This window comes from Marmota marmota, unplaced genomic scaffold (genome assembly GCF_001458135.2).
Source record: "Marmota marmota marmota unplaced genomic scaffold, marMar, whole genome shotgun sequence".
In the NCBI taxonomy this organism is placed as follows: domain Eukaryota; kingdom Metazoa; phylum Chordata; class Mammalia; order Rodentia; family Sciuridae; genus Marmota; species Marmota marmota.
Genome location: NW_026000164.1, coordinates 16418611 through 16446442, shown reverse-complemented (window position 1 = coordinate 16446442; position 27832 = coordinate 16418611). Strand labels below are relative to the sequence as shown.

The following is a 27832-nucleotide window of genomic DNA, read 5'->3' as shown; positions in this document are numbered from 1 at the left end:
TGCTGAGGATCGAACCCGGGCCGCACGCATGCCAGGCGAGCACGCCACCGCTTGAGCCACATCCCCAGCCCCGAGACATAAGCTTTCTATTTTCATGTCCATTATTCCAAAGTCAGAATTCTTATAGAAAAATTCCAACCTCGGGAACATATTGGTGAACTACCAAGAATGAAGACAGAATGGCAAACAGTCTAGACTCTAATAGTACTCTGTGGCTAATAAGTCAGGCAATTTGGGGCACGTCATTGTCCCTCAAGGGCCATCAATTTCTTCTGTAAAAGAAAGAGTTGGTTTTAAGATGGACTTCTAGATTCCTTTCGATTCTTACATGATCTAATCTATATGAAAAAGTGATTCTGAACTGGGTGCAGCGGCACATACCTCTAATCCCAGGGGCTCTGGAGGCTGAGACAGGAAGATCATGAGTTCAAAGCCAGCCTTAGCTAAGCAACTCAGTGATACTCTGTCACTAAATAAAATACAAAATAGGACTGGGGATGCGGCTCAGTGGACAAGTGCCCCTCAGTTGTTCAATCCTCTGTACTAAAAAAAAAAAAAAAAAAGTGTGAAGTAAATTATTTTATTTGTTCTTAAGAACCTTGACTGGTTTGTTTTTGTTTTCTTCTGAGACCACTAGCTCTATCTTGCCTCCCATTTTTTTTTTCCACCTACAAAGGTGGCAGTTTGTGGAGTTGGTCACTCTAGCTCTGGATTTCAGCACCATCATGTGGTTTTGGGTCAGTAATTTAACTTCCCTGAGCCTCCGTGACTTCACCTATCAAAATGGGAAAAAAAACGAAGTAGATATGAAGCTGAAAAGAAATCAAACACCTAGAAATATATTACGCAAATGCTGTTTTCTGGTGCTGTAGGGCATTAACAAATTTTGTAACTTAGCCAGATCATTTCAGAATGTCTTTCCTAGTGGATTCTGAATACCATTACCATCTTATTCCCTCATTATTTAATGAGTTATACAGAATCTTTCACATGTGATTTATTCTATCTTTTATATGAGAATCATGTTTTTTTTTTTTTACTTTTTGAAATTATTCTTTGACACGACATAACTAGCTCTACCTTAAGACACCTTTCCTGATAGATGGAAGCCAGCAAAGCTGGTTTGCTAGAAATGCTGATTGTTGTAGAAAACAACAACAACAACAAACGTTTGTATTTTTATACTTTCTGCTCCCCTTTTCCCTGTGTCAGTTTGGGGGAGAGGGTAGAGAGAAATCCCTTGGAGGAATCTTTACTACCAGAAAGAAAAAATAAGCAAGAAGCAAGATGAGCCTAGTAGAGATACTTTCACTGTGGCCTTTACATTTATGACTAGCAAGATAATGAAGGAAGGTAATTCTGAAAGCTTTATGTCAGTTTTAACGGTCCCTCAAGCACTGAGAAAGATAATAGTCAATGGATGGTGTCCATAAGGATTTTTTCTCCTTCTCCCCTGACAGCCATTGACAGGATCATTTTGTATTTGCAACTGCTGTCACTGAAGCGTGGAGAAAAGGCCCTGTAAGGCCAGGAGGATGAGGGCAACTTCCCTGCAAGGATCTCTATTGTCATCACTATGGCAATAATGGTTACTATAATTTTCATCCTGCTTTTCTATGGAGTGTCTACTTTGTGGAGCTTAAGGCTATGGGATTTGGGTCACATAAAATCACACTAGCATAGAATCATGCTTTGTAATCTTGCAAGAGTATTTTATAAAACTGCAAAGGGATACTATGCAACAAGAATCAAATAATTACCAATGCAAGTCACTTGACTAATACAATTATTTATGGGATGCTAATAGCTTTTCAGAGGCTCTCAGATTCAGCCTCAATTTGACAGCCATTCTTTTTCCTCTCTCTGTATGGATTGCCAGACCACTACCAGTTTTTCTCCCCCAGGACAGACAGAGCTTATCATTTGAGGTTGGGGAGATTAAATTAATTGCAAGTTAGTTCTCAGAAGTCTGCTGGTAGTTTCTCTTTATTATCCACAATTAAACCATACGAACAGGAGTCATGCCTTGGATTTCACTAATGCACACCCTCATCTTCTCGCCCCACACTGTGCACACGGTTAAATTTCAGTGATATAGGGACATCAAAGCCTTCTAAAGTAAGATTCTGAAGAAAGGGCCCTTTGTGAACCAAGCGGGACAAGAGGCCCACGTGTGATCAAATGTGAGATGTAAAAAAAAGCTCTGAGAGGGGCTTCTAGGAGGGAAGAGAGACAGGTGGAGACAAAAGGAGGAGGGTGGCGAAAAGAGGAGACACACAAAAAGAAACAAAGCCAGTGACTGAACTGAACGGGCTAAAAAGAGAAGAATAATAGAAAAATGCAGATAAAAAGAACTCAAAACCAAGGCGAGCGGCCGCGCGGGAGGAGGGCGAGCACGCGCGGCAGGGCGGGGACTACAGCCCCCAGGATCCCTTGCGGCGCCGCGCCCCCCGGCGTTAGTCTCCTAGGCAACTCCGCCAAACAAGATGGCGGCCTCCGAGGGAGGTCCCCAGGGACCGAGAGCGCCTTCTCTCCAGAGAGCCTTCAACAGTTTACGAACTGGATCCCCGTCGGTGATGCTGCACTCAGAAAAAGAGCGCTATCCTTGTTGGTCTTCTTTCCCCATGGGGCAGAAACAGAAAAGCACTTTCAGCAAAGACTCCTCCTACCTTCTCCAGCAGCTCATTCACCGCTATCAGGAGTCGGAGGCGGAAGGAGAAGACTACCAGGGCGAGCCCGAGGGAGAAGGGGAATCCGAGGAGTCCTCCGAGTCCGAAATGCTGAATTTGGAGGTGTGCCTTCTCCCCTGCCCCTCCCTCCCTGCCTCCCTCTCCAGCCGTCAGGCCCTGCCGCTGCCCCGCGGCTCCCCGCGCACCCCTCACCAGCCCCGGGCTCGGCCCGTGCTCCCGGGCTCCAGCGCCCCTGCCGGACGGCGCAGTCCCGCTCTTCGCTTCTCATTTCTGTCACCTGTTTCTCCACCCGCTGCGTGAACTATCACCAAACATCTTTCTTTTTCGTTGACGTATTTGATTTCTTATGAGTCAAGTTACATATAGCATCGTTACGAAAAGAAGTATGTATTTGCATGAGGGTTAGGGCTTTAACGTTTTCAAAATCACACCTGGACAAAATGATTGCCTTATTGTGAACAGGCAGAATTCATCTCTGGCATCCCCAGCAGCTGACCTGTTTCCAGTGACTGTGTGAAGTACGCTCGCACTTTCCCCCGGGTTGTGGGGTTACTCTCTTGAAGTAATCTAAGTGCTCCCTCAAACACTAAGTGACTTAAAACGACTTAAAACTTTCATGTATTACTGCCAGGGACATATGCCTTATGTGAGTGAATGAGGCGGGGGTGGGGGGAGAGAGGTGAAAAGTGTAGAATGTTCAAACAGCCAGTTTACTGGGGCGTATTTCACAGATGTGCAGAGCCTTCCCAGCATTTTCACATGTATTACTTGGAGTGGTGGCTTCACCTTCCACATCAATACAAATTCCCTTTTCTACAATTCTTCTTTTGTCCATCTCCCAGTTTCTTTCTTCCACTAGCTTCCTGTTCCCCTCTTAGCCTTCTTGTTCCTTTTCATTTCTCATCAGATCATTTTCTTCTCTTGGCTTCTAATAAATTCTTTACTTTTTTTTTTTTCGAAAACAAATGGATTTGTTTTCCTTTCAATACATAGTTAGGTTTCCCCTCTTGGTTTTGGCTACCAGGAGACTCAGAATCAATATTTTTCCTAATTTCAATAATTTTCTTTCCCTTTTCCTCTTCCTTCATAATAAAAAGTGCTTCAAATTCTTTTTAGAAGTACACATAATAATTGGAAATAGAATGTTTCCAATATCTCCATTCTGTGTATTCTTCTTGCTTTCCCTCTTAGCATCTTTGTGTCTTTCCCTAGTCACTGTTGTTCCTTGGAGCCAAACATGTTTCTCTGTTAATGACTGTTCCCTTTCACAAACTCCTGCCTTTGTCTTATTTCTTCTCATTCTCCCCTCTCTAGCCTGCATGTTACTGATTCTACTATTAACTGTTCACATTCTTCCCTCACTTGGGTTCCTCTTCTTTAGTAATGTCCTTTTTCTATTCACTTTGAACAATTAGCAGTGTTTTCCACCTTTACTTCTTCTACTTATGCTAGTTAGCACTTTAGTCTTGCTTAAATAAATTAATTGTAGAAAGTTATTACTTTGTTAATATTTTGTTGATTTACTTTGTTTGCCACCTTTAACAATAACTGTTGCAAAACTGTAGCAGTGTTTTTGCAACTTTGAAATGTTTGTATGGTTTCCACCAGCTTCCATCCCAGAGGAATTCACAAATGAACCACCAGTATACTTTATTATTCTAATTAACACATGCTCTTCAGCTATGGGGTTCATTAGTACCAATGTTAATCTGTCTTCAGTATGCCATTAACAAGCCATAGAAGGAGCTGACTTGAACTAGTTATTCCTTTTTGGCTTGTAGAATGTGTTTGGAAAAAGTTCATTATTTCTTCCATTTATGTTCGAAGCATTAATATTTATTTTGGGTCTCACATTCTATTTTGACTTTTCATAGTATTGTTTAAATTTTAATGTGCTGAATGAACTAAAAAGTTTTAAAAAGAAACATTTGGCCATTCATTCTCTGTGATTTATTTTCCATGTCTTAGCCTGATTGAGTTGTAATGCTAACATGGTCACAATGACTATTGAGTGCCTATCATTGCAATTAGCCTCAAATTTCGGAAGCCCTTATGAATTTAAGGGAAGCAGTGCAGTCCATCTACTCAAAGCAGTGCTTTTGGAATGACAGATTTGTGTTTGAGGTTTGGTTTAATATTTTGTTAGTGTGAGATCTTGACCAAGTTACTTAACCTCTTTCTGACTCATGCATAACATGAGGATTATATTAAGGGAATTGTGAGAATTAAGTGAGATGCTATCTGTAAAATGCTTAGCCTAATATATCACTTATACTTTGTAAATAGAATAAAGTTTTACATGTTTTTATCTGCTTAGTAGAGTCTATTAAGAGGTTGTGTGTGTGGTGCTGGGGATTGAACCCAGGGCCTTGTGCATGTGACATAAGCCCTCTACCAACTAAGCTATATCCCCAGCCCAAGGTTTTAATGAGTTTGACCTTCATCGAACAAACATCAATGGGATGATTGCTATATAAGAAGCCCTCTGACTGTGTAAAGAAGAAACAGCAAGTCCCCAAATCTGATGCATGAAAACCACACTTTGTCTGTAACTGAATGTGGGTAACAATGCCTACTCATGAGATAGTTATGAACACCTAATTTAATGAGAGAATCTATTAAATATGATACAACATAATTAACTATAACAAAATATAATAAATATAAACCATAAAGTGTATAGCATAGGATCTCAAGAAATTAAAAGATGCAGTAAATAATAGCAACAGTAATGGTAGGAGAAGGTGAGAAAATGATGGAGGACATACGTGATCTCTGCTCTGGAAGTGAGGTGAGCATGTGAGTGAATCCTAGCACTCAGCCTCTGTTGGATCATACACCATATCTCCTGTTTGGTGAAAGGTGTGCTCGGAGCAGCTTCCTACTGAGGAGTTCCAGGTGAGAGCAGAAGCAGCAGCCGTGGCAGGGCCAGTGTGGAGGGCTCTCTGCTGTTGCACAGACTTGATACTCTAAGCAGTGGGGAACTGCTCTGATGGCCAGTTGGGGTTAGATGAGAGGTCGGTAAGACGGTAAGAAGATTCTAGCAGTGTCTAGAAGAGTCTGGATTAAGGCAACAGCAGTGGGAATGCAAAGGAAGATAAAGATGAAAGGTTGCAAGATATTTAAGATGGGATAGTTACTAATTGAATGTCAGTGGTCTGGGATGACTGCTGGGCCTACGGGTCACCATCACCATAGGAATCAGGGACAGGTGGAGCTGTGCATTAAGGAGGTAGATCTAGAAGCCAAATGACTGAAAATCAGGGGAGTGGTCTCAGAGTAGATGACTTGGGGACATTTTGCATGGGAGCCTATGAGGTCATCAGGGAAGACAAGGGAAGGGAAGGGAATGACCAGGAACAGAATCTTAGGGCTACAGTAATTTTAGTGACAGGCAGAGGAAGAAGAATCAAGGAGTGAAAGTGGAAAAGGCTGGTCAGAGAAGTAGGAGAAGAAAGAAGAGCTATATAATGGGGTACCAAGGCAAGGAAGAGTCTCAGGAACGTGGATGTAGGTTCTGCCATTGATAGATTACGTGGGAAGAGGCCGGTAGAGTTCTCATTCTCTTTGCTTATTTGAGGAAAGCATGGTAGGGCCAAATTATGGGAACCTCAAAGGACATGGGAGGAGGTTGCTGGGCAGTCTTGCCTAGGGAATCTGGGAAAATGCCTACAGAGTGGCCCATCTCCCTGTCACAGTGACCTCAAAAGACAGGCATCTACCTACTGTAGGAAGGATGGAATGCCATCACATTTTCAGGGAATGGGGGTATGATGGGACAGGTGAACTTAAGCATCCAGGTAGAAAGTTTGGGACAGGAGTTAATATTGTCCTGTCTCCATCCCTTCCTGGGCCTCACAGAAGACATTGCCACTTTATTTAGAAAGAAATAGCTTCCCTTTTGTGAACAGGTTGTTTGGAATGGATGAGTGAAATATTAAGATGTGAAATTTCTGACATCAACCAAATACAGCAACTGTCATTTAATGGGGACACTTGTTGGGTTCCAGGCACTACACTAAGAATGTTATATATGTTCTTTTTTCATTCTCCCCCAAACACTAGACATAGGAGAGGAAAAGCTTTCCCTCCTACCTTCCAGGTTTGATAGCAGGGCCTATGAGATAAGCTGACAACAGGTAGATGAACTGGAAATCAGCATATAGATTTATTAATTTTAATATTACATGTATGGGGGCATCATAGGAACTAACAAAAGTGAATACCCTCCCCCAAACAGTGAGATTTGAGAGTTTAAATGCCATGTTTACAGGGGAAGGGGAGGGAGGCTGTAGGCCACTTAGAGGAGAGTGAATGCTTTTCCGGAAAGCTGCAGGGGCTCTCGCAGAACCCAGGAGGTAAGCTAGCTGTGACAAAGTGTGGTGTCAGCTCTCTTCTCCTTTCCTGTGAGAAGGGTCAGTCTTCTCTGGTTGGAGCAACTCCCAGGGAGGGATTCATGACAATTGAGTTCCTTTGGGAGGATCTGTCTTTAATAGATAAAAGGAATTTGGAGAGAGCCCCTCCTTGCCTGTGCTGTTTTCAAGCACCTTTAGTTCCAAACAATCCATATACCAAAGCAGCGTACTTTGGAGTGGCATGTCCAGAGCTCCTTCAAAGAAAATAACACTTCCTACTAATAAATGAAGACATAAAACTCTGCGAAAACTTGACCTCCCCAAAGTCACATATCCAAAATGGCAGAACTGTGGTTTGGCCACACCTGCCCAGTTACAAAGCTCGTGTGCTGTCTTCACATGGGCAATATGTGCATGGACCTATACTCATGTCCTCAGTATTCACAGCCTCAGCTGCACTGTGGGCTCCTGAATTAAATGGAAGACCCAGAAAAAGGATATTTTGCTATTGTGGTTCATATGCTACTCATAGGTACATCAGTGTGACTTACATGGTTACTGTATTTTCTGTTGTGCTTTGCTCAATGTTAATGCATTGGTCATTATGGAATTGAAGTCAGCACAAACATGACACTGACCTACTTGTTAGCTCTTTTGTTGTCATTATTGGGGCAAAGGCATTTCTGGCTCCCATTTGGTCTATGAGATGTGTATGGATCAAGGATCAACCTCCTTATGAAAAGGATTGTCATCTTTTAATATACCTTTTAATATATCTTGCAAATTATATTAATCTAGCAAAATTGGCCAATGGGAAGTGAACTGAGGACCTGCTTTCTACAGTAAGAATACCAAATTTAGAGAAATACTTTACTTCATTTGATGTAACCATTCTTTGGGGTGTGGGTGGGTAGTTAAGTATAGAATTGCCCGGGGTCAGACAGATTTAGGTCATCTCAGCTCTGTCGAATACAGTTTCATGCAAGGTAACCTCTGAACCTCAGTTTCTTCATCTGTTAGATGGAGGTAAGAATACCTGCCTGAGGATTGATGGAAGGGTGACTGAACTCACACACAGTGCCTGCATTGGGGACCACTCACTCAGTGGCTACCATTACTACTGATGGTGGTGCTTCTACGACCACTGTGTGTTCATTCAACTTTGAATGCCTAGTACAAGAGACCACCTGAAAAATCAGTGGCAATAAAAATATTAATTTGGTAGATACGTATTTAATTATACCTAGTATGTGTATGTGTTCAACATAGAATTTTCTTTGGGGGTGGCAAGTTGTGGAGGGCACAGCACTGGGTATATATAATATGCTAAATAAATTTTAGATATGACAAGACAAATTGTTTCTTTTCTAATTAGAATCCTTTCTTTGTCTGCCTCTTTGTCATTTTGCAGGAGGAATTTGATGGGGTTCTGAGAGAGGAGGTTGTGGCCAAGGCCCTCCATGAATTGGGGCGCTCAGGTCCGGGGACCGAGCAAGTCTACCTCAACCTGACTTTATCAGTGAGTGTAATGGGATGGTCACTGGCATGACACTGTCGAGACCATGTCCATTTTCTTTGGTGCTCGTAGATGTTATGGTGACAGAAAATCTCAGGGCTTAGCATTTGATGAAGATGAATGATGAGATAATTATGTAAATATTAGACTTCAAAGAGTACTGGTCAGGTCAGGCTTTAGCTCCCCAATTCCTTCATTTCCAGTCTCTTCACACTCTATTTCTTTCATCTTAAGTAGCCTGTGTTATAGTAATCAATGATTTCTTTCCAAGAAGTTGAATTTGATTCTGTAAAACCAGAATCTTTAAGAATTTTCTCTCTGATCAGTGAAAGAAGCATTAAAATTTATATCTGAATCCACGGGAACCAAGGATTTTGATATTGACTTCCCCTCCTAAGCATGTCAAGAAATAAGTAGCTTTGAGCTATATTTTACTTCTCCCAAAATACCTATCATTGAAGAAAAAAATCTATTCTTATTCATCACTTTTCACGATTTCAACCCTCGTCATAGAGTGGCCCCGAGTCTTGGCTCCAGATTCATCCTAAGAGGAGCTGTGGGAGCAGACTGCTCAGAGTGAAGCTTCTTTTCTCATCCTTTTGCCACAATCTTAGGAATCTCGCTCTTTTTGCTTCCTTGTGTGATAAAGCATTAGCTATTCTTGGAGATCCACAGAGTAAATACAGATCCGTAGGTGAAGAGAGCACCTTGACAGTTGACTTCAGCGCCTTGGCCCGGCTCACTCATTGCAAGGCCGGTCTGTCTTGGATTTGAATTAGTAAAACTAAAGACTGTTTTCACCTGTGCTCATTTCATGGCGTGTCCTTCGAGGTCAGCCTATTAAGGCTGTAATCTTTTACTCTTGTCACTTTATAACATTTATGTAAGACTCAGCCAGCCAGGCAATAACATATGGGGAGCACCCTAGGCTTCTCGCACTGTTAGGCACTGCAGTGGCATGATTCCAGCAGCCATTACCCCCCCCCCCCACGGGTCCTTTTCAATCAATATTCTCCTTATGTATGTAGTGCCATGCCTTAAATTGATCTACCAAGAAAAAAAAAAAAAAAGGCAATCCTTTAAATCTTATTTCAACTGAAGGGACTGAAGTTTAACTTATTTTGCCACTGACCTCCTTACATTTGAGGTATTGCATGTTGAATCACTTGGCCTTAATAACCTGTCTTGCTGAATACACTTTCTGGTTCAGTGATTCCTCACCACCCCCAAGTCTCACTTAGGTCGCACGTTATTTTTTGCTTTCACCTATTACTTGTGTACATATCTTCTCTCCTGCCAAAGTCATACATTTCTTAAGGGCCCAATATAGCTCTATTCCATTTCTCATCATGCCAGCTCCCCACAATGACGTCTTATACATAGTAACCATTCAGTATTTATTTATTGCTTGTGGAGCAGCCTTTCTTAAACAATTATTATTCTACATGAGAATTTGCTTACAATGACTTCATTGCTTGTTTTTTTTTTTCTTCTGACTCTGATGATATGACATAAACCAATCGTGTAAATCATTGTTCCGCAGGATCAAATTCCCTAATCTCACTTGGAGTTCCCTAGAAACACCAGTTTCCTAGATCCAATTTTGTCCCAGGACTCAGAAGACTGGAATGCTGCTTCTTTCTATCTTGCTTTGTAATTTCAGGTTACTTACATACCTCTTTGTACCTTTTATTCCTCATCTCTAAATTGACAGTAATCTGCCCTTCAGATCTCAGAGATGTGTTTCGTCCTTGAGATTATTGGGAAAGAGCTTTGAAAACGAACCTGTGAAAATGTAGGTAGTATTGTTATTAATGATCTTCCGATTAGGCGTGAACTCTCTTTAAAACTTAATTTAAATTCTAGGCATTGCTTTTTCTTCTACTAGATAAAAGCTTTGTCTTTATTGCTATTTTTTAAATATAAAACTCTGTGCTAAAGGTCTCCACAAACACTGCTTTAATTTGCCTTTTCATGTTGTATTCATTCTTTCTAATACCACTGTTTTCCTAAGCTATTATTTTTTTCAGAGGAATATAGTCTTATTTTTTTTTAATGGGGTCTGTTGTCTTTTTTGAGATCCTATTAATAGTAGACCTCAGATTTTGTTTGCGCATTTCTTCCATACTTTTGAAAGAAATTTGGAAGGCCAAGAACTAACCTGTTAAAGTCTTTTACCTTGATTTCCTCAGGGCTGTGATTTAATCGACGTTAGTATTCTGTGTGGCTACGTTCACCTACAGAAGTTGGATCTTTCAGCGAATAAAATTGGAGGTATGTGATTGTCATTCTGGTAGATTGATTACTAAATTATTTGAAAATGTAAATGTTGCAGTATGCAATATAGTTTAATAACACTAAGCTTGATATAGTAACTTGTAGCTCAGTTCACATGTTGATCCTTTGCTTTCCACGTCCCCCACCCCAGGCATCAATGACCGAGAATGAAGAAAAAGGCTAAAATCTGCAATATTAAGATAGGTTTGAGATGCACTCAGTGATGCTTTAGAGAATGAAGTGGAATGTTCACTTTTTTCCTTGTAAGAGGTTGATCATTACCTCTTCAATACTTCCTGTCCTTTACTTCTCTTAGTAATTTAGTACCCATGAATTCATATTTTCTTCCCTCTAGTACATTATTTTCTTTACTTTGCTTTTGCATTGATATTTTAATCCTGGCTAGCTACTTTTGTTATTATTTGAGCCTTGGGGATTCACAAATGTATTTTCTCTCTCTTTTGGCTGTCTCTCTGTGTTTATTGATTCTTTCAACTCCATCATTTGTAGTTCTATATATTTGTTATGATACCTTGTTCACATTTAATGAAATTAGTACTACAGTTGTCATATATTTTCAACGCTTGATCCTCCTTTCTGATTTTCTGATCTTATTTGATGTTAACAGTGTGTGCTTTTTCCTTTAACTCCTAGAGAAGTAAGCAAATCATTATTTCTGACCTGCTTTCTCCACTGATTTTCTTTGTACTTGCTTCTCTTGCCTTCTTTTTTAAAAACGACAATTAGAATGTTCCTGATGTGGTCTTCTCTGTTTCATGTTCTTTCTTTTTTAACCCCACGTGTGATTCTAAAAATTAAAATCCACCCCTTTCAAGGGCTAAGAAATATTCCAGCCTCTTTTAATTTTTAAAATGCTATTGTTTTAAGAAGACTTTTCAATAATCTTTTTCAGTCTTTATAAAACTATTGTGGAAAATTACAAACAGGTGCAAAATAGAACATTGGAATGAGTATTGAGGTTCAGTAGTTACCAGCCCATGGCCAATCTTGTTTCATCTATACCTCCCTGTCCCACTTCCCAGGGTTATGTTAAAGTAAATCCCAGATGATGATTAATCATATCATCAGAAGGACTTTTTGTGTTATGGACAGGAGTGCTCCACCTACCCCATATTTCCAAGATTGATTTCATTTTCTAGATAAGAAATCACAGAGTAGGGGGAGGCTTTGGCCATAGGAACGTACTTGGCTTTGCAGCGAGGGAAGAGACTTGGCTTCATATCCTTGCCATTTGAGCAGAAGTCCACAGTTGACACCTTCCTCTTCATCTAGACCAGTCTTCATTGATCCTGTACAGCCCCTTCATTATTCCCATGTGACCATTTGACATTCATCCAATGTTTGAGATCCCACTATGTGTCAACTACAGTATATTTTTCTATGATGATGTTTATTAAATTTCAGCTTTTATCAGAATCATCTGGAAGGGGGGTCTGTTAAAATACAGATTCCTGGGCCTTACCCTCAGATATAGTAGATTTGGGGTGGGATCTGAGAATTCGCATTTGGACTAAGCTCCCCTGTGAGACCAGTACTGCTGGTCCTAGATCAGACTTTGAGAACCACTGATGTAGACATGAGGTGCTCCTGCCATCTGGTGGACAAGGAGGTCACTGCACCTAGTAGGGACCTCTCAGCCTGCTTGTGACCAGGGATTATTTCTGCCACAATGATTTTGAAACATTGACTCTCTCCAGAGTAGGACATGTCCTCATCATCTCTTTGTGTATATTTAAGTATTGATGCTGATTCTGCTTTAAGACATATCTCACTGGTAGCGTTTACCTGCCCACAAAAAGATCTGCTCCAACAGGAGTCTGGGGCCCAGTAGAAGTTCATAGAGGTGAGACCATTCCTGACATGCATCTGGGCTCAGAATGGACAGGTAGATGCATATCACAGAGAAGTTAGTTACTCCTTAGGTTTCCTCTCACAGGCAGCCTTCCCTGGTTGGTTGATAAATGTCTAACCAAGTGATTATGTCCTAGTGTACCATCTCTCTTAGAACCATTTACATTTAGGGGATGGTTTAGTCCAGAGAAATGAAGTAGAAATTGGTGGATATTTTCTCATTTCAGTGCCCCTTGAGAAGGGAAGATGGCAGGAGGCCCTCTCACAATGCTGCCCATATGCTTCAGGGAAAGGCCTGCTGCCCCATTGTTCTACCTAGTCCCTGTCTCTGCATGTGTCTGTGCCACCTGGTGAAGGGCAGACGCACTGCGTGTGGCTTTGGTGTAGAGGTTCCATTCTCCCACTGGGAGCCATCCTCTGAGGGGTTGTAACAGCTCCTTCTGTGCTTCTGAAGGAGAGGGACAGGAGTTGCTGTTCTTGGTACCATTTTCATGTGGAGAAATGAATTACTGGTGTCCACAAGGCCATAACCCTTATTGCGATTCTTCTAGATCTCTTCCTTCTCTAATTCATTCTGCTACCCTGAATGCATCTGTCACAAAATGGCAGCGAACGACAAAACAACCAGTATGTTTTATATCTAATTTCCATTAAAGTCTCTATCCACATAGAATCCTTTACTCTGTATTTAAGTTTGAGGATATCAGCTTGGGAAAAAATGCAAAATTTAGATGTAATTTTGAAACAATCCAGAATAAAAAAATAATAGCAATAATGCTTGAAATAACTTCAAATAATTAATGAGATTTAGGATTAAGTCCAACTAAAACAAAATTGAATTTACAACAAAGAGAGTTTCCTAATTGTGGCATTTCCAATCTTCTGAAAATACCTAATTCAGTTATTTAGGGGCTAATTATCAAGAGGATTATCTAAGGCTTTAGTTTCTCATTGTTTCCTCAAAGGCTGGAAATTTTTGAAGCACATAGGCATAAGCAGATTGTGGGAGAATGAGCAGGAACATGCTTGAGGCCTTGGCCATTGGTGGTCCTGGAAACAGGGAGAATGGAAGAGGTAGACCAGTCTTGGGAAAAAAGGTTAAATTGTTGCTGCATAGAATTTCCACACTTTCTTTTTTTTTTTAATTTCACACACTCCTGGTTTTACCCATTTCATTCATCTGTAATATTTAAGATGTGCTTATGACGAGCATAATTAAAAAATATTCTCAAGTAACATCACTGTTTTTAATGACTTTTTCTCGTTATTCTGTTGGCTTACCTATTCTGTATCTATTTCCCCCAGATTTGTCTTGTGTGAGTTGCATGCCTTATCTTCTAGAACTTAATGCTTCTCAAAATAAACTGACTTCATTCTTCAATTTCAAGCCACCCAAAAATCTCAAGGTACCCTTTATCAATACACTAATTACATATGTTGCGTGGTTTGCAAAATACATTAAATAAGCAAAATAGCACTGAAATAGAGCATTTGAAAATAATAAGATGTAGGAGTAGTATGTCTGAATTGATATAAAAATGAAATATTTGTGAATCATTTATTTTGCAAAAGGGGGATGGACTATCAAAAAGAGAGTTTTTAAAGGAAGCTTTGCCTAAAACCTAGTGTTCAAAGGACTAACTTACTTCTGTTTTCCTCTTGCCCTTTTTTAGATAATTGTCATTGCATTTCATTATAGCAAGTAAATTTTTTTAATATGAAAAATTTTGTATCTGTACAAATTTCCTTGGGGCTCCAATATCTCCCTGTTTATTTATCCAACATTCACTGTTTTGAAAAAGAATGCTTTCAGACCTTCCTTCTTGTTCTCTGGACTTGCTCTTGCACTTCTAAAGCAGAAATGAACTCTCTGTGGTCTGGGGACAGTTTGCTCTGCCGTAGAGGGGCATGTTTCCTGCTTCCATGTGTACCCAAGTCACCTGTGGTTCTTGTGAAGATGAGATTCTGACCTGGCAGTTGGGGAGTGGGACCTGAGACAGTGATTTCTAGCCCCCTTCCAGGCACTGCTGATCCACGGACCCTACTTAGATAGAGAGGTCAGAGTGGTGGTTCCCGAACTTTTCTGCCCATTAGAGTCACCTAGGGGAGTTTTAAGAACTACCAAAGCCTGTATCCCCTGCCGCAGACTGTGCTGACAAATTTGGGAGTCATTGCCACAGAACTTGTGATTAATTTTCTTCTATTGAACTTTAGTATTTAATAAAAAAAAATCTTAAAAAATGGACATCAGCTACTGCCTTTTTAAATCTATTCATGCTATCTTATTTACAAATTCAATTAGATCTCAAGTGTTCTGAGGCTTGCACAAACATGAAAATGTTCTAAATGAATAATCTGACTTTGTCCTTGTCAGTGAGACTCCTTGATTTTCTTCTTTGCTTCATATCACTCCGTTTTTGTCAGTAGTACATTTTCCTGCTTTGAAATTGTAGTTATTCCTAGGGAGCCATTCCTTGGTCCAGATAAGCCACATTAGGTGCGTTTTTAGTACTTAGTATTGAGAACGCGGGTCTTGAGGTCATCGAGAAGTGTGTTTGCAGAGCTGCTTTGGTTCTCCTCAGCTGCCCCACTCACCTTGCTGTGAGCCCAGGGAAATCAATCATGGCAGCACCAGGCTGTTCCTCCGTTCACACCCTACCTTGCCCCCACCCCCCACAAAAGACTCCACAAACCAACAAAAACAAACCATATGCCCCATCTTTAAGGTTCCAACTTCCTTGAGCATTAAGAGCAAACATATTGGTGACTTTAGAGACATGTTTGCCAAGTGCCAGAGTGCCCTGACCAGGGCTATCAACCCTGTGTGAGCTCTGTGCAGACCTGGGAAGGAATGGTTGAGGACTTTCCAGTGTTATCAATGCATCTTCTTATTTAACCCTCCCAAAGAAGCTGTGAGCCAGCTGATTCTGTCCCATTTTATAGATTTGGACATTCAAGTACAGAAAGGTTAAGTATCAGCCATTACTGGGAGGTAGGGAACTGAGATTGAGCTCAAAGCCTGAGATTCCACAGCCCATTTTTTTTTTTTTCCTGAAAATCAGGCTTGGGTAGAACTATGTTCCCCCCTCTTGAGAGGATTACTTCTTTTTCATTTCATTTCTATGAGCTTTGTACTACCAAATTGAAAGCATACATTTCCTTTATAAAGAGCAGGGGCTTACACATGTACTCTTTTTGTATTTATAGAATGATTTTGCTTTTAGTAGGTGGAAAAAACCATTAATTTGATTTGATGGGTACTTCCTGTAAGTTCTAGTTTCAGAGCCCTATCATGACCCCTTCAAAGTCTCTCAACAAACCTAACATCATAGGTGCATAGAGGGCATAGTGTTGGCAGATAGTTCTGACAGAGGTGTGTGTGGTTAGATGGCGAGCTACAGCACAAAAGTGAAAGTGTCAAGTGAGGTAAGCCCAGACAATGATGTTTACTTCCAATAATTATATTATTATTAAATAGAAGAAATTATTATAGAAGAATTATTATATAGGTTATTATATAGAAGAAAAAAGTGCACATTGAACTCCATTTACATCATGCGAAGCTTACTTGCCTCATAGTATGCCTTTTATGTATCCGCCATTCCTCTAGGTACAAATTTGTGGTCAGAATTTTAACTTAATGTTTTATTTGCACATTTCTATTCTTTCACACGGCCTACACACTTGTGTTTTATTGACTATAATCCTGTCATTATCTGGTAGTTGATTTAACCAGTTTTCTACTCTTGTATTTGAGTACTAATTTTTCTAGTGTTTAGTATAAAAAATTTTAGTATGGAAAATATTTAGTATTCAGTGCATTGCTAAAAAATATTAGTGAAATTGGGGGTGGCATCATGGCTTTAAAGGGCATAAGAACTTTAAGGATAGTACTCATTACATAAATTGCTTGATAGTTTTTCAGAAAATGATTTTAGTCTGCCCAGCAACTTATCAAAGCAATGTTTAAAAGAATTTGGAGTTTATTAAAAATATATATATATAGTCTTTGATGGTAGGTGAATAATTAAACAAAGTTAATGTCATTTTTAGTCTCATACTTTTGTCTTTTTGAGTCGGGGGAGGGGGGGTCCTGGGGTTGGAACCCAGAACCTCTCATGGGAGTCAAGTGTCTGTCACTGAGCTGCACCCCTGGCCCCTAGGCTCATATTTTTGACCAGGAACAACAGATGTTGCTGAAAATGCTTACCTAAAATTGTCAATTTTGAAAAAGGTTGTAGAGTTGAAAGGGCGGCCTGAGGGATGAAGAAAAAAGACTATTCCCGCAATTAGGAGGTGACATGGGAGAATATACTGTCATAGGAAAGAAAGAGGCGAGGGGAAGTGGATATGGTTCACTGGGTGTTGGAGAAGACCAAAGGCATGGTGTCAGGGTGAGCTGAGGGAAGCCTGCAGGAAGACCAAGGAAGTTTGAAACCAATGCTGGACAGAAGAGCGCAGCTGCAGACGTAAAACCTGTGGGTCGTGGGGCGGTGGCCATGAAAGAAGGTCTCTCCCACCTCCTGTCCCTCAGAGTCAACGGAAAAGGACAAGTTGAGGAAACTTAATTGGAGACACCTGAATGTTTTAGCCTTGGTGTTCTTTCAGAAACGTATTCTAACTAGAGCTGTGCAGAAATGACAGAAATACCTTCTCATGCAATTAATTACTGTGGTGAATACGAATGAAAAATGATGGGTAACATGTTCTCTTTTTCTCTCCAGATGGTGGATTTTTCCAGCAATCAAATCTCTGAAATGTGTAATTTGTCGGCATACCATGCTCTCACTAAACTGATTTTGGATAGTATCCTTTGAATGAGTAAAGGGGAAAATTTGGTTAATAGCTACTACTAGCTCCATCAAAGAATGTGGAGCAGATTAGATGGAATAATAGCAGATGTGTAATTTACTAGAGATGTGACTCGTTTCAATGATTAAAACTTGTTATGCACAAAATGAGTAAAGATATTTTATTTACTAAGGAATAAAACTGCAAGTTAGAGCTTTCCAAGAGCATACTTCTGAGAAGTAAGGTAGTCCTTCTGAGGATTGTAGGCTTATTCTTAATTCCCGAGCCAGAGTGAATGAATTTCTTCAAATTTTCTTAAATTTGTGCCCAGTTTTATATAAATTCAGCATTTGAAAATCCAGATATTTTCATAAGGAAAATTAGTGGTATTTATTTTACAAGAGAATTCAAATTAAGTTTCCTTTAAATAAAGCAAACCCTTCTAGTTTGTTTGTTTGCAGGGCTGAGGATCAAACCTGGCCTTGAGTATGCTAGGCAAGGGCTCTACCTTTGAGCTATGCCCCCAACACCTCTAGTATATTTAAATATGCTTTCACTGAACAAAACAAAACAAAACAAAACAAAAACAAAGAACCCCTTTTGATTTACAACCAACTCTGGGAGCATACCTCTTGCATGAATCAGGCTCCCATGCAGACAGAACTCCTAAAGTTCTAAAGCAACTTCTGGGACCTAACAGGTTAGTTAATTGGAGATCTGTGAGTTTAATGAGCTTGAGTTTCTTCCTGACACCAGAGACCGATGTTCTCTGGGTAATAAGGGAGCAGTGACTTCTCTCTAGGCATCTTTCTACCCACCTGACGTTCTTCAGGACAGAATGGAGCATGAGTTGATTGCCCCTGGGTACCTCATTCCAGGGATATGGCAGCAGCTTGTTTGTACTAAGGCTGAGATTACAGAAGGTATATTTTTTTTGAAAACATATTTTGTAAAGAAACCTTTTATTCATATATCATGGAATGCTAGAGCGTAGTCCCATCCCTTTAGAACTTGTATGTGACAACAAGCAATTAATGGACGTTTAGATGTGCTCTTGACATGAGCATGCTCTCCTGATTGTAGCCTAATAGAGAAATCAAATAGTGATCCAAATGGAATGTTCCATTGACAAATTAGAAATACCCATTAGCAGCATGTCTCCATAAAACCTTCATTTAATGCTTGAGTATCATATGTATTAAATTTTCAAAGAAAATGAGTCTGACAGCTTAGAAGCCATGTGGCTAAGAAATTCAGTCATCTCAGGCCATATGGAAGCGTGCTTCCCAGGGAGACTAGAGTCAGCATCACCTGCAATGTCTTAGTAGGTTCTTGGGCTCCACCCCAGAATTATACAAACATAGCCTGTATTTGAACAGATGCCCAGACAATTTGAGTGGACACTAAAGCCTGAGAGGCATTGGTCTAGAAATCAGCTTCCTTCCTAAACTCCTGCCTTCCGGAAGGGCCTCAGCATCCAGAGCCCCTTCCCAGCCTTCAGGGTACCCAGACATGACAGTGTGGAGTTTGATATGGAAAGCACTGTTTCCCCCCAAATAATTCATTATGTGCAGTCTGGAATTGTCAAAGAAAATAACTTCCTATTATTCTGGAGTCAAAATGGGGAACACATATTAAAGCATGAGAATCTTAAATTTCCATGTAATAAAATTAAAGTATTATGACTCTGTCAATGTCAACTTTCATAAAGAAAGGAGTTAGTTTTTTTTGTTGTTGTTTTTAACTTTACATCAGAAGTAGCAATCAAGTTTTATCACTGAAACACATCAGCTATATTTATTATATCAGAACCAATCAAAATCCAGAATATGGGCATCTGATTAAAGCATAACATGGCACCATGAGTCACCTGGTTTGAAAAAAAATGCAAAGTAGTCAAAATAAACTACTCTTCATGGACTACTAATGAAATAAACTTAAATATCTTACAGTTTTGAAAAGCTAGTAGGCTGTTTTCTAAACAGTACTCGATTTTATGCCTCTTGTTCTTTCAATAATCATATTGCACATGGTGCAGGTGGTGGGGCTTTATAAGTTTGGACAGTTGAAACTAAAATATGCATTTGGTAAGATTATAGATTAATCTATTTGGAGGGGAAATGAACCAGATTAGATTATTTCTTAAATGACTAAACTACTTTGAGATTAAAAAGATAATTTTGTTTTATGGTAGTACATTTGAAAACTTAGATGAAATGGACAAATGCCCAGAAATTATTTTAAGTCAAAACATTCATTTGGAATTAGAAACCCCAAGTAGTCCTATAGCTATAAAAGTAATTCATTAAAAACGTAATTCTTACAAATTAAAATTAATTAGATTAAAAATCTTCCTACTAAAACATTTCACTATACCCATAATTTTAAGAATAGACCTTCCAATAATGAATAATTTCTTTCAAACATTAAAAATAGAAAGCGTATTCACAATTCATTCTGATGAGGTACGTTGATCGACATTCCAGACAAGGAATTACAAGAGAAAGGAAAAGGACAGCCTTATTTCAACTGCGATATAAATGTAGAAATCCTAAACAAATTAGTAGCACCTGAATTTGATAAAGTATTAAAAATGATGATAAGCTTTGAACATGAGTTTATCTTAGGAATGTAAGAGTAGTTTAATATTTGAAAATCTATAAATTAACTATATTAACAGATTAAGGAAAATAAGCCTTATAGTCCTTAAAGAAGCTGAATAGATAAGTAAAATTTAATAAAACACAGCACTTATTCACAATAAAACTCCCAGTAAACTAGTAACCGGGGCTTTTCTTGTTACAAAATGTCTACAAAAATGTTTCAAACTTTATCCTAGTTGGGGGGTTGGGGATCCTATGCATTCTTCTTTAAAATCGGGAACAAGGCAAGGATACCCACCATTGCAACTTTTACCCCTTATTGTTTTTGAGGTCTTAGCCAATACCCTAAACCAAAGGAAAGTAATTAGATGTATAAAATTGAGACTGAAAAAAAATAAGTCGTTCTTTGCAAATGACATGTATAGCTACAGAGAATATAAACAAGAGCTTGCACTTGAAATAATAGTTTTGAGAGTTCAGCGAGGTGGCTAGATATGACTTCAATAAACAGAAAACAATCACATTTCTCTTTATCAGAAGCAAGGAATTGGAAAACACAAAGAGACACCACTTATAAGAGCAAAAACATGAATCTTATTAAGGATAAATAAGTGTGGGGGGGTTCATAATAAAACTTTCTTGAAGGGTATTGAAGATTTATAGAGAAATATATCCCATGACCCTGGATAAGAAGATGTGCAAAGATGTAAAATGAATCTTAGAGAAAACAAATTAGATAAGCCTTATTTGCTTTCAAAGGAATGAAACTGAAAACTACTTGACACTGTATTATATCCATTTCATTGGCAAAATTTAAGAAATCTAAAAATACCAAGCAAATGTTGGAGAACAGCGTTCTCCATATCAAACTCTACACTGTCATGTCTGAGTACCCTGAAGGCTGGGAAGGGGCTCTGGATGCTGAGGCCCTTCTGGAAAGCAGGGGATTAGGAAGGAAGCTGATTTCTAGACCAATGCTTCTCAGGCTTTAGTGTCCACTCAAATTGTCTGGGCATCTGCTGAAATACAGGCTATGTTGTACAGAACATGGGGAGCAAGAGGATTTCTTTTTTACCTTGTTAGTAGGTATGACATCTCTGAAAAATAACTTTGTATTATCTCGTAAAGTTGAACATCCAAATTCACTATGACCTAACACTTTCATTCTCATATGCAAAGTTTAGCATGCACCTGGAGACGTGTGTAAGAATGTCCATACTGATATTGCTCATCAAAGCAAAAATTGGAACAATCCAAATGTTCATTGATAACGGAAAGCAAAAATTATACTGTATTCTCACAATAACATATCATACAGTAGTTACAATGAGTAAAATATACCTCCGTGAAGCAATAAAGATGAATCTTGATAAAAACAAATATAATTTAGGTATGAAACTACAGGGAGGAGGAAAGAGACAATCCAGCATAATGATGATCTCTGCCAGATCCCAGATACAGGATTCAACAGGAACAGTGTGCAGAGGCAGGTTTAAGTTGTTGCTGGTGTTCTACTCTTGGGCTGGGATGAGAGTAGTTTCATGAATGTTCATTTTATGTATGTGGCTTCAGGTTGAACCGAGGGCCTCAAGCATGCTAGGCAGGTGCTCTACAACTGAGCTACATCCTACCCCCTATTATTTTTGGAAGAATATAAAAGGCCATCCATGGCCAATAATAAATCAAGTATAAAGATTAACTTAATTAGCTTAATTCTATATAAAAATTTAAGAACCCCAAATATCTGAATTAATTTAGTTGAGAATAATGATCTAAATCATCAGTTAAACAAGCTAGTAATACTGACAATGTGATTATAGTAGATTATATCAATAACTCAGAGTGAATTGTAAACTCTAAAGGCTCAATTTTAAAATTTAACTTATTTTAGGCTATTTTGTCTTAACTATTAACTGATGGATAACTGATGATTAATTGATAATCACCCTAAATTGCAAGATAAGAAATTTTGCTAAGGTAAAATAGATGTACTTATTATTATATAAGGTTACAGTTTATTTTTTTACCTGTAAGCATTGAGTGGTTATTGATTAGGCTGCATTTTAGGATTATGGATCATGGAATTTAAAAAAAAATGATTCATAGAGATTTAAATCTAGATAGGATTTTAGAGATCATCTAGTGCTTACCATTATTTTATTTATATATTTAATGAAAAAGGAGTCTGAGACTCCTTGAGGGTCAAGGACTTGCCCAGAATCATCTGGTAAATGCTTGAACTGAGATTAGTCTTCAGAACTCAATTGTTTTTCCCATGTTGCAATACACTGAGTAATTATTACTTTTATTGCATAGCCATTTAAATCATACGCATGTTTCATTTCTTAGATTCACTCATTTTTCACTGGTAAGGTGATGTAGATCTTTCAGGATTAGTTTTGATTAAAGCCATCATTGTGGTCTTCTCCACTAAGAGAATTGTGATGGATTTCCTACGTATTTCTCGGTAACTGTTTTCTGTACACCTGAACCATATTTTATGATTGTAGACAAATGGATAAGAGCAAATACTGAACTAGTGAATAATTCATGTCAAGCATTTGAGAAGTACTGACAGACTGCCAAAATGTAAAAATATATTGTTGGGATTTTTCCCTCCTTGTAAAGTTATGCTAAAGTGCCACAGGGTTCTCCACTCGGTTTCCACAAGGATCTAAAATTCCCCTGCAAGAGATTTATTCACAGAATGGCAAAACTTCAGCGCTGGAATGCAATATGATGATTTTGAGTTCCTGGAGTCTCTCTTACCTGATACCATCTTTTAAAATTATAATATACCTAAGAGGATTAGCCCAGTAAGCTAATTCATTGTAATAGTTTAGTGATTTATCAGATTATTCCTTTTCTTATCAGAAACTCCTAAGACCTAAGAAAGAACATGAAAGAATAATGTTAGGAAGAAGGGCAAGTTACATTCTGTGAAGGTTCTTAAAATAAGAAAGCAGGAGATTGAAGAGATAAAGGTGCTCCTGAAAGCAAACTGCCAACCAAGAGCTCTCTAAGGCTCAGTCTGGCATGTCGACTGTTACTGTTGCTGACAGCCAGGTGTGATGTGACTGTTAGAATAATTAGAGGGGCACTGGAATACCGCTGCTATAAGTACAGTCATACTAAAGTATCCATGGGGGATTGGTTTCAGAACCTGCCTCAGACACCAAAATTTATAGATGCTTGAATCCCTTATGTACAGTGGCCTAGTGTTTGCCTATAGCCTAGGCACATGCACCTGTAATTTTAATTCATCCCTAGAATACTTATAATACTCAATAGTTGTTCTGTATTGTTGAGCATAAAGTAATGAAGGAAGTCTATACTTACAATGTAATTTTGTCTTTATACAATATTTTCAATTCTTGGCTGGTGCAATATGAGGACGTGGACCCTGTGTGTTTGGTGGGCCAGCTGTGCTCTTTACACAACAACCTGACTAATTTCCAGTGCCTGGAGTGAAGAATTGGGAAACTGGAGGAGATAGTTTTTCTGAGATGAGCATATTTCTGAGCAGAGATGTTTAGTCAGTGCCTTACTCTTTCTCCCAGGACTGTGAGGGATAGTGGTGAGACCTGCAGGAGCCATGCTGGATTGAAGTAAGACATCTGCGTTCCTCTTTCTTTCTATCCTTACAGGACTTACTTGAGAACTTGATAGGGAGCTGGGTGTACCAAGGGAGCTGTGGTATCCTCGAATGTCTGGGAAAATGACTGTGGACCCAATAAACAAACTTTCAATTCCTAATATCAGGATTCCTGTCTTGTAGTTTTCTGATCCTTGCCTGTTTCCCATGGGACCCTACCCAGCTACTCACAAGCACCTGTATTATTCTGCCTGATTCAGAGCATCTTCATCTTGGTTATAAAAGAGCTACCAGGACACTAGTGCTCCTGAAATAGCTAAAGAAGGTGGCCACTTGAAGTTTCATAGCCTAGTTTTTGTTGTCAAAGATTACCTCTTTAAAGAGTATTTTATTTCATCCATAGCTGTGTGAGATAGTTTAATTTCCTCTTTCCTATATTTTATATCCATCTTTTGTTATAATTCATATTTACAAAGGTCTGGTCTTTATTCTAGTTTTAGAATAATTATTTGAACAGCACAAAGAAATCAGAAGCAGAAAAGATAGTGTTTGTGAGCACAAATATCTATGTGTGAGAATGTTCTAGTGGGAGCTTCTTGGAAGTCAATCTGAAAATACATATTGACCTCACAGAGCTGGATTTCCGCCCAAAGACTGAATCTGAAACCAGTGAGGAAAACCTAGGAATTTCTGTATATTTAGCAACATATTCTTATCTAGTTTCCTTATTGACATTTTTCTCTGGCCTAGCTCTTTTTTGATTTAATCCCATCCTTGAATCTCCCATTTCCATGCTATTGGCCAAGAGGTGCAGGACAAGATTCCTCGGCCTCATGTGATTGTAATTTAGTAAATGAGATCAGTGCCTTATAAGTCTGGGGTATGGCTCATTGACATCCTAACATTTGGCCTAATGGCAACTTGATGTCCCCATTTTACAAATGAATAATCTGAGCAGAGCGCAGTGAATTCACAAAACCAGTAAATCCTAGAGTTAGGATGATTCCAAGTCATTCTGAGGCAAAACATGTTTTTACGATATTCATGATCCCTGCCTTCCTATCTACAAAGTTCTCTGTTTTCCAATGGATGGGAGAGGACAGCAAGGGGTTAGAAGTTGAACAGAAAAGGCCTTGAGAAAGATATGGCTTCTCTAGAATGGATACCAAGAAGTGGATGTGCTGTGACGTATTTGCAAATATGATAGGCATTACCAACTTGCCTGCGGAGTGGTTCTATCATAACAGACCCACTCATCCAGTTATGTAAAAATCTATGTTCCTCAAAATCTTTTATTTTATGATATTTGCTAATCAGATGGTGAAGAATGGCATCTTGGTTTGCATTCTCCTGACTTCAGGTGAAGTAGAACATCTTTTTATATGTTTATTAGTCACTTGGGTATTATTTTCTGGAAATTGCTTGATCATATTCTTTGTCCATATTATATTGAGTTGGTTTGTTCTCTCCCCTCCTAGGTTTGTGGTAATTTTTAATGTATCCTAGGTAGTAGTCTTTTATCTGTTACACATAGTGTGAATTTGCCCCCCTAGGCTATCCTTTCTACTTGCTTGTATAATTAAAAAGTAATAAAAAAAGAAATAAGAATATGAGGATTATCAAAAATAAAACTTGAGATATCAATGTAATGTGAATGTTTAAGAGAAAGGAAAATAAAAAACTATGGAATATGGAGTTATATCCTGAAGAATAGGGTTTAGGGCTGGCTCAACAGTAGAGCGCTTGCCTAGCACGTGCAAGGCCCTGGGTTCGATCCTCAGTACCACATAAAATTAATAAATAAAATAAAGGTATTTTGTCCAACTACAACTAAAAAATATATTTAAAAAGATTAAGGTTTAGAAAGTAATAGGAAAGCAAAATGGATTTAAAAAAATACACTGCCAAGTAAGAAAGCTCCTGGTACACTCCAGAACAATTGAGAGAATTGGAGAACATGGGAGAAATGGAGAACCCTCAATGGGTTATAATGGAGATGAAATAGGATAAGTAGGTTTTGTGAAGGGTCTTAAATGTCAGTGAGCACTTTGAAATTCATCCTAAGAGAATTTTTAAATTGAAACAAGATATCCAATCAACATTTTGAAAAAATTAACCTCTGACTACAGTGTGTAGGGGACTTAAGGGCAGGAATGATGAATATAGCAGTAGTGTTGGAGGTGAGTGCTGAAGGTGGGTTCAGTTGGCAGAGGAGTGATTAAAGGCAGGGAATGATGAAAGAGACATTTTAAGGCAAAAATGCCAGGTCTTAGTGATGAATGGGATGTCATGCCGATTATGAATAGCTGAGAACTGGTGATGTCACAGGCTACTTGAGAGGGAACACTGAGCTTGGAGGAGGCAGTGACATTAAATCCTGGAACTGATCAGAGAGACTGAGGACAAAGAGCTGGTGACTTTGAGATTGCAGCTTTAGGGGACTACAAGGAAGGGACACAAGATAAAATGTTAACATTTAGCAATGAGTAATAAATTTAATTGACAGAAGAAAGCCGAGTTTACGCCTCTTTTATTTTAAAGGGAGAAGAGAAACCAATACAAACAGAAAGGGATGCCCCTCTCTGTGCCAGGTGCTGGTCGTTGGGCCACCCATTTGCTACAGAGGGCATGTCCCAGGCTGTCACTCTAGTTACAGAGATGAAAAACCTTGGCACCTGTGCCCTCTTCAGGGCCACCCCATATTCAGAAGTCCTAGCCGGAAGAATGCACATGAGCTTCTCCTGGAGATCATTAACCAACCAAGAGAAGACATTGCCAAGGAGGCAGCTCTGAAACTGGGAGTTCTTTTATACCATTTGAATGAGTCACATATGAATGCAAATACTACTGAGCATTTTTTTAACATTTAATTTCATATAGAATGCCATATGAAAAATATATCTCAGGATCTAGTGTTCATCTTATATTGGGCATATAATCTTTATTTCAATTGTTGTCTGATTTTTCTAGTGATGATTTAACACTAATTCTTTTTATCTTCAAAATGCTTTCAATGACATTTTCCTTAAACCGTTGTGATATACAGACAATGAGATAGAGGAAATTAGAGGACTAGATATGTGCAGTAGCCTCACCCACCTTAGTTTGTCCAACAACAGGATCACGACAATTAGTGGCTTAAACTCATTACCCATCAAAATACTTTGTCTGGTAAGTGTCATTCTTTGTAGAAGTAGCAATTAATGCTTAGTAAATCTATGAATTATGACTACTTAGAATTTTTTCAAGTAGATAAAGAGCCAGTTCCTTCATGAAATGTCATTATCTTCTCCTTGTTTGCTTCATTCCATATTTGGGCTCTGTGTGTGTGTGTGTGTGTGTATGTGTGTGAGTGTATATGTGCACATGCATGCACTATTGATAATCCTTGAAAATGTAAAATGATTTTCTAATTTGTTAACCAACTTTTTAAAAAGATTTACTTTATATACTGGGAAAGAAAGATATCTTTTATCAGTTATGAAAAAGTATTTAACAGTATTTTATTTGGGAAAATAATATTAAACCTTATTTAAGCATAGTAGTTATTGTGGTTCACACTTTATTGCCTTCAAATGAACCGTACGATGTTTCTAGGCATTGAACTTTGGTTGTCCTTTTATATTAGTACATTCTAGTCTCTCATTCTAGAAAATCAGAAATCATGCTGACAATAACAGAACAATTCCAACCAGAATGTTCAATTTGATTGGTTTTTCCCATGGAGAGCATCCTTTTTAAGCCGTATGACATGCAGTGTGACTATGATTCAGTGAAAATAGAGGTCATTTACCAAAAACATTAGCAGGATCATGGTGGTCCCAGAGATATACATGATATCTTAAAAATAACACTATAGCTCACAAATGTGGGGTGCCCATAATACTGTTTGTTGGCATATCCAGATTTCTTTTGCATCCTTTCCTCCTCCCTCCTACCCTTAGATGGTTTTGCTGTTCTTTGTCACATGTGTCACAGGGTGGGCAGGAAGCGTTTCCAGCTGTGGAGCTTGTAGCTTATCAATTTTGTATGTGAACTGTCCCACAGGAGGATGTTGAACTGTTGTCTGAAATGACATCTTGGGCTATCTGCAGATTTTTGACATATGAGATATACTATTCCTGTCTTATTAA

General features: G+C 38.8%; 1 protein-coding gene across 1 annotated transcript in view; it reads left to right on the top strand.

Moving 5' to 3' along the window:
• The first annotated feature begins 2462 nt into the window (after positions 1-2462).
• Lrguk (leucine rich repeats and guanylate kinase domain containing) overlaps positions 2463-27832 on the top strand; it is a 74654-nt gene continuing 49284 nt past the window's right edge. The window contains exons 1-6 of the mRNA XM_048786647.1: positions 2463-2792; positions 8457-8564; positions 10754-10835; positions 14016-14116; positions 17435-17516; positions 26746-26870. Coding sequence (XP_048642604.1) covers positions 2487-2792; positions 8457-8564; positions 10754-10835; positions 14016-14116; positions 17435-17516; positions 26746-26870 — 804 coding nt within the window. The 5' untranslated portion in view covers positions 2463-2486. The remainder of the gene's footprint in view (positions 2793-8456; positions 8565-10753; positions 10836-14015; positions 14117-17434; positions 17517-26745; positions 26871-27832) is intronic.